General features: G+C 34.8%; 1 protein-coding gene across 2 annotated transcripts in view; it reads right to left on the bottom strand.

Annotated features, from left to right (window-relative positions):
- The window catches only part of ATAD2B (ATPase family AAA domain containing 2B), a 150,671-nt gene that overhangs the window by 96,437 nt on the left and 40,392 nt on the right, over nucleotides 1-13,842 (bottom strand). For both annotated transcript variants that reach the window (XM_067703596.1, XM_067703597.1), the window contains exons 9-12: nucleotides 10,965-11,063; nucleotides 9,310-9,421; nucleotides 8,784-8,899; nucleotides 7,140-7,314 (exon numbers count right to left, since the gene is read on the bottom strand). In XM_067703596.1, the coding sequence (XP_067559697.1) occupies nucleotides 7,140-7,314; nucleotides 8,784-8,899; nucleotides 9,310-9,421; nucleotides 10,965-11,063 (502 nt within the window). The remainder of the gene's footprint in view (nucleotides 1-7,139; nucleotides 7,315-8,783; nucleotides 8,900-9,309; nucleotides 9,422-10,964; nucleotides 11,064-13,842) is intronic.

Below are 13,842 nucleotides of genomic sequence, written 5' to 3'. Positions count from 1 at the left end.
TATCTTCCATTGATGTATCAATTTACACCTCTCACCAGAAATATTTAAGACTGCTCACCAACAATTTATTATCAAACTTCTTGTTCTTGACTAACGTTTTAAGATAAAGGATGTTACCTCATTTTCATTCTAATTTTTATTTCTATTATCAAGGAAGATGAGCATTTTTCATATCTTGAAAGAGCCATTAATATTGCTTTTTCTACACAAGTTCTGTTCATATCCTTTGCCAATTTTTCTATTGGATCATTGGTCTTCTGCTTACTGATTTCTAGGAGCTATATTTACTTAAAAATTAGACTCTCTCTATGAAAGGAAATGAAAATATTTTTCTTCAAAGGGTATCATCTTTTGGTTTTGCTTACCATATTGTTGCCACGCAGAATGTAAAAAAAAGATTTTATATAGTGGATTCTTTTCTTCCATAGTTAAGACTTTCCCTACTCTGAGATTAGAAACAAAATTCTCCTGAGTTTTCTTCCAGTACTTTCACAGTGTCATTTTTCTCAATAAATCACAGATCTATGTAGGAACTTGATTTAAGGTAAATAAATTTTAATTACAAATGAAAACTGTTATATAATTTACTCAAATTAATAGAGTTTATTTTCATTTCAAAATTACTTAAAGCTAATTCTTAGTTCACAGGAAGGTCAGCTTATTAAAGAATGGATACAATTTTTCATTTCTCCCTTACTGATAACAATGTTCATTAAACTTCCAGTGTTCTCTAATAATTTTATTTTTTTTAATTTATTTATTTATTTTTGGCTGCATTGGGTCTTTGTTGCTGCGCACGGGCTTTCTCTAGTTGTGGCGAGCAGGGGCTATTCTTCACTGTGGTGCACGGGCTTCTCACTGTGGTGGCTTCTCTTGTTGTGGACAGAGCATGGGCTCTAGGCAAGCAGGCTTCAGTAGTTGCGGCACACGGGCTCAGTAGTTGTGGCACACGGGCTCAGCAGTTGTGGCACACAGGCTCAGTAGTTGTGGCTCACGGGCTCCGTTGCTCCGCGGCATGTGGGATCTTCCCAGACCACGGCTCAAACCCATGTCCCCTGCATTGGCAGGTGGATTCTTAGCCACTGCACCACCAGGGAAGTCCCTCTAATAACTTTAAATGAAAGACAATTCAACCACAAAACTTTGCCCCTTTTGAAAAAAAAAACTTTATAAGGCTAGAATTACATAATGAGAGAAGAAGAGTAAAGATTTAATCATTACTTTTACATACATGAAACACAGCTCTTTTTTAGAACTATGGCCTCACACAATTGCAAAAAGGAAGTACAGTGTATTTAACACCAGTTAATGTGATAAGCACTTTACAGCTGACCTTTGTATACGTGGATTTCTTTCAATAAATATATTGAAAATATTTTGGGGGAGATTTATGTCAATTTGAAAAAACCCACAGATGAACTGGGTAGCCTAGAAATAGTGAAGAAATTAAGAACACAGTATGTAATGGGTGTATAAAATATACGTAGATACTAGTCTATTTTATCATTTACTACCATAAAATATACACAAATCTATCATAAAAAGTTAAAATTTATCAAAACTTACATGAATAAACACTGTACCTGCTCCATTTACAGTCGACAGAAATGTAAACAAAGATGCAGTATTAAATCATAACTGCATAAAATTAACTGTGGTACATACTGTACTACTGTAATAATTTCATAGCCACCTCCTGTTGCTATTGCGCTGAACTCAAGTGTTGCAAATATCCGCTTAAAATGCCGTGTGATGCTAATCTTCTCCTCGTGAACAGTTCCTCTCTCCAGTAAATTACATATCACAGTAAAAAGTGATCTTTTTTTACTTAAAGTGATGCTGCATATTTTTCTTTGTGTTTACTGCAATACAGTAAACTTTAAATAACACCATGGGACCTATACAAAGTGCCACTGTTGATGCTGGAAGTGCCCCCAAGAAGCAAAGAAAAGGCATGACATTACAAGAAAAAGCTGAATTGCTTGATATGTATCGTAGATTTAGGTCTGCAGCTGCAGTTGCAGCCATTTCAAGATAAATGAATCCAGCGTAAGGGGTATTTTAAAAAAAAGAAGAAAAGGAAATCCCTGAAGCTCTTGTTGCAGCTACACCAACAGGTGTGAAACCTTGAACTTTTTGCAAAATACCTTTTTATCTCATATTGAAAATGCAGCTTTTATGTGGATGCAGGATATAAGAAAAGTATTCCTGTAGACTCTAATATAATTCAAGAAAAAGCAAGGTCATTCTATGAAAACTTAAAGCAAAAGGAAGATGAAAAATCTAAACCTGTAGAAATTAATGCCAGCAAATAATTTTAGATAGAGGTATGTGCATAGGCTAGGGAGGATAAATTACAAGGATTTATGGAGCTGGATCATATTACCGGGAACATAGGAGTGAATTCCTGCCCCAATCAAAAGGCATTCGTGTGGATTTTTTTTTATTCAAGTTAACTGGCTATTCCAAAGTGGTTTTTTTTTCCTATTTTTGACGATTGGAGCCCTTCAGATGCAGGATGGAACTGTGTTTTGCATTTTTTGGTAAAATAAGCAAAGCAAGGACCTGGAGATATATGCTGGAGCAATCTCCTTGGAAGGATTCAGCATAAGTAGATGGTAAACATGTAAAGGGGAAAGGGAGGGTTTGTTTGTTTTTAAACATTTATTATTTATTTCATTTTTGGCTGCGTCTGGGTCTTAGTTGCGGCACGCGGGAGATCTTCGCTGAGGCACGTGGGACCTTTCGTTGCGGCACGGGGGCTCTTCATTGCAGCACACGGACTTCTCTATAGTTGCGGCGTGCGGGTTTTTCTCTCTCTAGCTGTGGCACATAGGCTCCAGGGCTCATGGGCTCTGTAGTTGTGGCGTGCAGGTTCCAAAGCGCGTGGGTTCTGTAGTTTGCGGCACGCAGGCTCTCTAGCTGAGGCACACGAGCTCTGGCAGGGGCTTAGTGGCCACGGCATGTGGGATCTTAGTTCCCTGACCAGGGATCAAACCCGTGTCCCCTGAACTGTAAGGCAGATTCTTTACCACTGGACCACCAGGGAAGTGCTGGGGTTTGTTTAAAATAGTAAATCAGTTAAGTCACTTCTAAATTTAAAGAAAACAAAATTGGAGTTGAAGAATAAGCAGGTTTCCAGTTGGCTATTGCTATTTTTCTTTGAAAAAAATAAACATTTTTTTTAAAAATTAAAAAAAAAAAATGTCAAGGTAACAGAAGCACCGTCTGCTGACCAAGAGGTAGTAAACAAGTTCCCAGACACAATTAAGAAAACCGTTGATGAGAAAGGGTATCTGCCTGAACAGGTTTTTAATGCAGACAATAGTGCCCTATTCACATTTATTAGTAAAGAAGAGAAATGAGCACCAGGATTTAAGGCTGGAAGGGATAAGGTAATTCTACTGTTTTGGGCAAATGCAATCGGGTTTACGATCAGGACTGCCTTTATCTATAAAGCTGCTAACTCTCGAGTCTTGAAGGGAAAAGATAAACACCAGCTGCCAATCTTTTGGTTGTACAAGCAAGCCGGGACAATGAGAACTCTTTTTCTGGATTGTTTCCATCTATGCTTCATCCCTGAAGTGAGGAAGCACCTTTCCAGTAAGAGAACCACTTTTAAAGTTCTTTTGATATTGGACAATGCCCCTGGCCACCCAGAACTCGATGAGTTCAATACCAAAGATGCTGAAGTGGTCTACTTGTCCCCAAACATAACAACTCTAATTCAGCCTCTAGATCAGGGGTTCATAAGGACTTTTAAGCCTCATTATAGACAGGACACTATGGAAAGGACTGTCAACACTATGGAAGAGAGCCCCAATAGAGAGAACATCATGAATGTCTGGAAGGGTTACACCATTTCTCTCCATTATTGTTAGAAAAAGCCATGAAAGTCACCAAGCCCAAAACAATAAATTCCTGCTGGAGAAAACTGTGTCCCGATGCTGTGGGTGACTTTACAGGATTTATGATAGAGCCAATTAAGTAAATCACAAAAGAGATTGTAGATATGGCCAAAAAAAAAGGTGGGGCATGAAGGGCCTCAAGATATGAATCTTGGAGAAACTCAAGAGCTAACAGACATAACACCAGAGGCACTGACAGAAGACGAAATATCCAGAAGATGGATATGAGTGCTTCCGAACTAGTGTCAGGCAATGAGAAAGAAGATGTAGAAGAAGCAGTGCCAGAAAACAAACTGACCTTAGACAATCTGGCAGAAAACTTCCGATTACTCAAAACTGCTTTTGACTGCTTTTACCACATGGACCTGTCTATGACATGGGCACTGAGACTAGAGCAAACGGTGGAAGAAGGATTGGTACCATACAGAAACATTTTTAGAGAAATGAAAAAGCAAAAAAGTCAAGCAGAAATTAGGATGTATTTTCATAAAGTTACACCAAGTGCGCCTGTCTCTCCTGCCGTGCCTTGCATCTCCTCCACCTCTTGCACCTCTGCCACCCCTGAGACAGCAAGTCCAACCCCTCCTCTTCTCCTCCGCCTCAGCCAGCTCAACATGAAGATGACAAAGATGAAGACCTTTATGATAATCCACTTCCATTTAATGAATAGTAAACAATCATCATTCTGTACAGTTAATAAACTTTCTATTATGTATGTGTGCCAGTGTCTTCATGTGAAAATCTAATAACTGTACAGCAAGAACTGTATGAGACATTTTTGTCATAATTACCACTTAAAGTATTCATTGTGTAGACTATTGTGTGCAAGACTTGTACTGAAACGGCCAGCATATCCTTACATAGGTATAAGGTGAGTGATATTTAATAAAAAATTAATAATGTGTTCATTTTCTTACAGTTTTACACCTTTGCTTTCAAAGAACTATATTACTATACAGCATGCCCCTCTCTCGTAATTGGAGAAGCTGCATATCAGCCAATCATCACAGGTAAGAGTTTTTTTCCTAATATAACAATGTTTCCATTACTGTATTATGAATATGACTGTAATTTGTGTATGCCATAAAAATTTTATAACAATTCATTCACTAGTGCATAGGCTAGGCTACCATGAAACAATCATACTGCTGCTTCTTTGCTATCAATGCATGAATCATTATACCTGTAATAAATATGAATTTCTTTTTCATATTATCTTTTCATTCTTGATGTCTAGTGTTAGTAATATATATAACATCTACAGTGTTTTGTATCATATAAGACAATATTGATGTAGGTTGAGAGAGAATTCATCTTGTATTCAGGCAACATAAAATTTTGTTTGTGATAAATACAGTACAGTACTGTAAATCTTTTATGATTTTCTTAATAACATTTTCTTCTCTCTAGCTTACTTTATTGTAAGAACACAGTATATAAACACAATACAAAACATGCGTGCTGTTTATGTTATTGGTAAGGCTTCCTATCAACAGTAGGCTATTAGTAGTTAAGTTTGCGGGGAGTCAAAAGTTATACACGGATTTTCAAATGCGCAGAGGTTGGTGCCCCTAACCCCTGTATTGTTCAAGGGTCAACTGTATACACTTCCTTTCGGTAAAAACTCACAGTAGTCCAGTTAGATAGGTATTATTTCCCCCATTTTATAGAGGATGCAAATAAGGATCAGATGCTTTCATTTACTTAAAGTTACATACTTAACAGTAAAGCTAAAGATAAACTAACACTTTTCTGACACCAAAGGCCAAACTCTTAGCCAATATATTGTACAGTCATCCCTCAGTATCCATGGTAGACTGGTTCCAGGACTCCCTGCAGATACCAAAATACGAGGATGCTCAAGTCCCTTATATAAAATAGCGTAGCACAGTCAGCCCTACATATCCATGGATTCCACATCTGTGGATTCAACCAACTGGAGACGAAATTGTTGCCTGAATCTGTGGATGTGGAACCAGCAGATATGGAAGGCCGACTGTACCTCCTTCATCTCATTTAGTGAATAGATCATATACTTAATTTAGGAATGTAGACTCTTCACATTTAAAAAGACAAAAATGACTATGAGCAGTTTTTTTAAAAAGAAAGCAAACATTTCAAATACTCTTACCCACAAAGAAATCTATGAAACAAAGTAAATATAGATTTAAAAAGCAGATTAATGCTATGGTTTTGAATGAAACCAAGACACATTCCTACCCCAGTAGGAAGTGGCAAAAGGAATAAGTCTGTCAAAAATTTAAAATTAAGTCATGGACAATTTGCCAGCATTCCCAAGCTAACTCTTCCCTAATCCACCAATGTTATTTTATATTATTTTCCAATTATTATTAAATTCTCTTTAAACATGAAGACTGCATATGTTTGACTTCCCAATGGACATTGAGCACCTTGAGGCTAGGAATTTTATTTTATTCCTCTTTCTAGAGCCCCCGTTACCTAGAACACAGCAGTTTTTAATACTAATATAACTAAAAATATTTGAAGTGCTTTACCAATTACAAAGGACTTTGATACACATCAACTCAGTAATGGGTCTTCAACAAATGCTTGCTGAAAGCATTTTTTTAAATGTCATGTGAATTTCCTTAGACAGAACAAAATATAAGTTGCATTACCAAGTATGAATGACTTCCTTCAGTAGCTCAAACAATTAAAAGTAAATTTATATCAGGACTAATTTTTGTAAGTATTAGGAAATGATATTTTTAAAGTTACTGTTATATATAAATAGTAAAGACAGCCTACATGATATTATTCACTTACCTTACTCTGCCTTTTAAAAGCATTCACTTAATACTGAGTTCTTCTAATACCATATTTACAACTTATGAAAATAAAGAATATACTGCTTCCTGAGATTTCTTGCACAGATATTTAACTTTTTATGCTTGTTCTACTTCCTCAGTTAGATTATAATCTAGTGATATATATGTTATATCCAGGGTTCTCAAAAGCACTTAACATGGTATTATATGCCTAGTAGCCACCTCAGTAAATATTTTGTGAATCATCTTAAATTAGTACTAGTGAAATTGCTATTAAATACCTCTAAGGCATACAAATTCAGATTACTGATCCTAAATTTAACATTGGAAACTGACTGGAATTGATTGGAAAATATGACTCGTCATGAACAGTTTGTATTTATAGACCAAACGTGTTAAGTATTCTAAAGAAGATATTCTCATATTACCTGACTTCACTTACCTGATCAAAAAGAAGCCTAAGTTGCCGCTCAGATTCGCCAACCCACTTACTTAGACAGTCTGCTCCTTTTCGCATAAAAAAAGCCACCTTTTTGTCTCCTTGACTGCACTCATTAGCTAACGCTCTGGCAACCAAGGTTTTACCTGTGCCAGGAGGGCCATAAAACAAACAGCCCCTAGAGGAATAAAGAATCAATAAAAGTAGATAAATGTTACCACCAGCACTAATAACCAATACAAAAGCATGCACCTCCCATATAATTTTGTACTAATGTATATTTTATTATTATTAGACACTGATATAGCTTTTTCTAATATACAGACAAAAGTTTCACTTTGTTGAAAGTCCTCAAGGATGTTCTCAAAGAACCAAGCTTTGGTACACAAGAAATAGTTCAATCAGAGTAGAGAGTAATTTGGCAAGCTACATCAAAATTTTAAAGGTACTTTCCCTATGACCCAGAAATTTCACATTTTAGATTATATCATGTAGAAATAATCAAAAGAAAGTGAAAAAGATAGATTTTTTTAAAAACCTAAATGCTATCTATTAACAAGGGACAGATAAATACACCACTACATCTGTAATTTAAACACGAGTATGATGTCAAAAAGAATAATACACACATTATTTATGGATATGGAAAGGTGTAAAGTGAAAAATAAAGTTACATAAGGGTATTATTGAATAATCTCATTTATATTAAATGTTTAAATGTGCATAATACAGGCAAAATATAAACTTATTATATGCATACATATATAAAAGAAAGCTGTTCATCCCTAAGGAGTAGGATTACTTTCTGCTTATAATACTTTTTGTTTATAACTCCATTTTTTAAAGTTTCTCCCAAGGCTATACTACTTTAATGGCTTTGAAAAAAATAACAATTATTTTTAAAATTCAAGTTATATCATATAAGAAGTAAATAAATTGCTACTATGATTTCTAAAACCCACTGCAGAATTACAGGCCAACTCTTAACCCACTCAAACAGAAGATGACTCTTTAACAAGATTTTCTGCATCCTTAAACACATGAATAATAAATTAGAAACACATGAATAATAAATTAGAAATAAAAAGGGATATTTCACAGTTTAAGTCTGTATGCACATCTTCAAAATATTTTATTCTGCCCAATTTCCTTTGACATAATTTCTCAGCCTTTACTAATAGTTAACTAGCTAACCACCTCATGATCAAACACAATTAATCTGATCATAAAAATAAACTATCAAGCTTACCATTTCAAAAATACCACATCAATGAGTCAAAGCAACACTTCGCTGAAACTGTGCTTTCAAAGACTAACCAGTATACCGTATCAAACTGAATGCTATTAGGAGACCAAATTAAGGAAAATCCACTTAGGCGATCCACTTGTAAATTCAAGGCCTGTGTAAAGAATCTCATCCTGTGTCTGACTCTTAAATGCTGAAATATAAACTTCAAGAACACACTTAGTACCACAGCTTTTGAGCCCTATATAATAAAATTTCATTCCTAATTCTCATTGCTAGAACACATCAAATAAATACATATGAAATATTTATAAATAATATTTAGACTTATAATCACCTACTAATTGAAATTTGATAAATTAACAGTAATAAAAATAATAAACATCTAGGACATTACTCACCTTGGAGGCTGAATTTTAAATTTTTCAAAAATTTCTGGATATAAAAGTGGGAATACTACCATTTCCTTTAGTGCATGAATATGATGGCTCAATCCACCTATGCTATCAAATCGCACCTTGGAAAGAAGTGGAAAAGTTTATTACAAAATAATTTTAACCGTTTATAGATTTCTTTTTAATTTATGAGATAATCTTATGATTCCAAAATATATGCCTTCAGCAGGAACTGAAGTTTAAACATAAAAGTTCATATATAAAGTTAAACAGAGTTCAAAAAACTATACTTTGAGGAATTCCCTGCAGGTCCAGTGGTTAGGACTCTGTGCTTCCACTGCAGGAGGCACAGGTTCAATCCCTGGTTGGGGAACTAAGATCTCGCATGCCGCGCGACAAAAGAACAACCACCACCAAGAAAAACCCCACTAACAATGGTGATCTTCTACTTTTATTGTGTGTTGTGTTAGAAACAAGTAATGGCCTTTAAAAAAAAAAAAACTATTTATAGAAAAACATTTACAAAACTTACTGATTTATCAATGTTCATTGGATCAACATCAGCCAAGCTTGCACCCACTTTGACACGTTCTCGGAGAATACCACTAGCTAAATCTTCTGCTCTTAAGTTCATAGGCAAACATCTGAAATTCATAAACATTCAAGTAGATAGCATTAAAGTTTCATATTCTTAATGTCATAAGCAAGTTTAAATCTTTGTTGACACATTTTCATCTTCCTCCCTTTTCTCATAACCCAGAAAATGACAAGAGATTTCATATTTTTAAACTACTTTTCCTAAATTCTTTTCAACAGGCCAGAAATAAATTTATTCACTAGAGAAAGCAAATAAGATCATGAATCTCTTTGTCCAAAAAGCCCAATCTAGTCTAAATTAGAAAACTTAACAAACCTGATATTCCACATTATATAAGCATAAAATAAAAGACCTACTATAAATACTATAATATATGGCATTAAATGAACTCAAGCTTTATTATAACATTTAAATTTATCCTCAGATATTATGTGGGTATGTCTACTCAGTTTACATGATTGAAGAAATAAATTTCCCTCTGTTTTATTCAAGGGAAACCAATTTTAGACCCTATTTTGAAAACTAAGCATTATCGTTTGTGTGACTACCTTAAAATACATTTTCAGCTACTTAAAATCCTATATGATATTAATGTAATTACCCCTAAGAAAATATAATCTACTTCCTCTTTTAACATTGCATAAACACCAAAAGATGACATAAATAGCCTAAAAAAAGTATAGCTTCTACAATGAATGTACTTTCACTGACATTTCTGAATCCTAACTTACTTTAAAAATCTATTTCCAAAGCAGGTAACAGAATAGTTCAGATTGAAGAGGCATTAAATTCTTTTATTTAAACTTAGATTTTTCTCTTACATTTTCTTTCCATCATCCACATGTGGAACTCTTTTTAGCATACAATCTACACCAACCCAAACTTGTTTCCAAGACCAGCTAACTGAAAACTTGGTATTTCTACAATAGATATATAATGCCAAATTATAGAAATGCTTTCCTAAACGTAAAATTTCTAAATAAAATGTACCTTTAGTATTATAAATATAAGCTAGAAAATTAACTTAAATTTTAAAGAATAAATTATAATTTGATGCTTTAGTAACTTACTAGACAAAATACTGATTCTCTCATCCACTGAAAATTCTCAAGATTTTAGTGAGCCATGTAGCAATGAGTCATTTACTCTAGTTAAGCAAAGATCACCAGAGCTAAAACAAGTTTTCCAACAAAACCCAAGGGCTCCGGAAATAATTCTACTTACTCTTGAGTGCTATAATCATTATAAGCATCTGAAATCAACCTCATTAAGTGGATTTGGATTAGAGGAGAGGTACTGAAAAAGACTGTCCAAGAGGCTGGCCTCTTCCACTGGCTCTTTCTTTACCTTCCCACACACTATTTTATTGAGTACTTACAAAGCAAGTAATTTGTGGGAAGTTTCCCAAGGTTAGATTTCTACTCTAAAAATTACTAAGTGAATACCAAGTCGGTGTATTACTCTAGACTAAAATATGTGTTAAGTATCACTGTTAGCAAAATGCTAGTACAGGTAAGAATCACATTCAAAAAGTTTAAACTGTTATTCCTTTTTTCTATCATGGAAATAACAAGTAAAACTTTACTAACCTATTTCTTGCTCTTGCCATGCTCTTTGATTTCCTTCTTTCAAAGCGTTCTTCATCAGAAGAAGTTGTGTCACTACTATGAATGGCATGCTTCTTTCTCCTATTTAAAGAGTAAAATCCTTAAAATCATTACAGCAGCAAAGGGCTTTTAAAAACACATTCTGAGCATCATATATATATGAAAATATACAGTCACTCATTCATTTGGCAAATATTTATTAAGATCCCTATACTCATGCCATTTACATCTGATGAAGTAAAAACATGGTAAGTTGTACAGATAAAAAAAGAAAAACAGGAGGAGGAGGAGAGGGAGGCTATAATTTTTTAAATAGGGTAGTTCATAAAGGCATCAAGCAACAAATTGAATTTGCATCCAAATTTAGGGAATGTCTATCACTGATTGATAAATAACATTGAACTCTTATTAGAAAAGAAAGTTCATCTTTTTCTCTTCTTATTTCCCCTTTCCCAAATAATCAAAAAACAGTCCAGACACTAAAGAAAATAATATATTGGTTTACAGAGAGACAAGCATTTCCGCTTTCCACTTAAGACTTATATCCTGAAAAAAAAAAAAAAAAAACTTATATCCTGTTTGAATTTCTTATAAAATGTATAAAGTATTTTTGATGAAATAAGCAAAGAAATAGTTTACAATCAGAACTAGTATGGAATGAGTAGATAATGTATCAAGCTAAAATCATCCTCGAGGAAAAATAACAATAAATGCTTCATTATTAATATACTTGATGACATCTCTATGATACCTATGGAAATCATACAAAATGGAATCATTGTAAATTAATTTACTTCAAACTCAAACTGGCTTTCAAGGATGGTCCACAGCCTGTGCATCCCTATTTTACTGCAATTCCCACCAACCACAATAGCAAAGCCAGATTTTCCCCAACTCCCATTAAGATCTTTAACCTGTCTAATATTCCTTCTCCTGATTAATAGAAGTCCCTTCATTTCATCCTGCATCAGTTTTTAATGTCTCCCAAAACTTGAAGAAGACTGTTGTAATAACTACCTACTCAATCTTTGCAATTCTGATATAAAACCTCTTTCCTACTTCTTTCTCTCCATCAGGAAAATGCCTGTTTCCAAGTTTCTTATTTACCCTGTGTGTGTGTGTATGTCTGTATGTGTGTGTGTGGTGGGGGGGTAAGCCTAATATATAAAAATGTAATATACCTGAAAATAGCACAAATGAGGTAGGCAGAAGCAACAATGTAAGTATTGGGCTAAAGAAATGATTCCAGATGATAACTCAAATGCACAAGAACAAATGAAGAGAACCAGAATAATAAAATAAAAGGTGACTATCCAAAAGCTATAAGCATGCACTTGATTGACTTTCTTCTCTCAACTTTTTTAAATAACAGAGAATTATATAAGTAACTTTAATAATGTATTGCTAGGTTTGTAAAATGTATAAACGTAACATGTATAACAATACCACAAAAAGCTGAGTGGACCTTAAAAGGGAAGGGGCCACACCATATACAAAAGTAAGTCAAAATGGATCAAAGATCTAAACACAGAGCTAAAACTATAAACTCTTAGGAAAAACCACAGAAGTAAATCTTCATGACAGTAGATATGGCGATGGATTCTTAGATATGACATGAAAACATGAACAACAACAAAAAAGATAAACTGAACCTCATCAAAATTAAAGTCTTTTGTGCTTCAAAGAATACCATCAAGAAAGTAACAACTCACAAAATAGGATACAATATTTGCAAATCATATATCTGATAAGGAATTTGAATCTAGAATATATAAAGAGCTCTTACAAGTCAATGATAAAAAGACAACACAGGGCTTCCCTGGTGGCGCAGTGGTTGGGAGTCCGCCTGCCGATGCAGGGGACACGGGTTTGTGCCCCAGTCCGGGAGGGTCCCACATGCCGCGGAGCGGCTGGGCCCGTGAGCCATGGCTGCTGAGCCTGTGCTCCGCAGCGGGAGAGGCCACGGCAGTGAGAGGCCCGCGTACCGCAAAAAAACAAAAAAACAAACAAAAAAAAACACCACAACACAATTTTTACATAGGCACTGGACACAAAGAGACAGTTCTCAAAGGAAACTTTTAAAATGGCTAATAAGCACATGAAAAGATGCCTCATATCATTAGTCATCAGGGAAGTGCTATTCAAAAACCACAATAAGATACATTTCATACTTGTTAGGACAGCTAGAATCAAAAAGTCAGACAATATTAAGCGCTGGGGAGGATGTGAAAAACTGGAAGTCCCATACACTGCTGGAGAGAATGTCAAATAGTGTAGTCACTTTGGAAAACATTCAAGCAGTTCTTAAATGATTAAGCATAAAGTAATCACATGACCCAATAATTCTACCCGGAGGTATATTGTCAAGAGAAATACAAAAATATATCCGGGAATTCCCTGGCAGTAGAGTGGTTAAGACTCCATGCTTTCACTGCCAAGGATGCAGGCAGGTTCGATCTCTGGTTGGGGAACTAAGATCCCACAAGCCACACAGCATGGCCAAAAAAAAAAAACAAAACACATATATCCACATAAAAACTTGTACATGAATTTTTATAGCACCGTTACTCATAATAGCCAAAAGTTGGAAACAACTCAAATGACCATCAACCAATGAGGAGATGGACAAAATGTGACATAGTCCTACCTTGGAACATCATTTGACAATAAAAAGGAAGGAAGTACTGATAAATGCTTCAACATGTATGAACCTAGAAAACATGTAAACTGAAAGAAGCCAGTCACAAAGACCACATATTATATTCTCATTTTTACAAAATGCCCAGAATAGGCAAACCTATGAGGAAAGAAAGCAGATTACTGGTTGCTTAGGACTTAGGGCATAGGGGTAGTGGTAGGA

Source organism: Pseudorca crassidens, chromosome 14, assembly GCF_039906515.1.
Source record: "Pseudorca crassidens isolate mPseCra1 chromosome 14, mPseCra1.hap1, whole genome shotgun sequence".
NCBI lineage: Eukaryota > Metazoa > Chordata > Mammalia > Artiodactyla > Delphinidae > Pseudorca > Pseudorca crassidens.
Note: the sequence above shows the minus strand (reverse complement) of the source record. Positions and strands in the feature narration are given on the sequence as shown.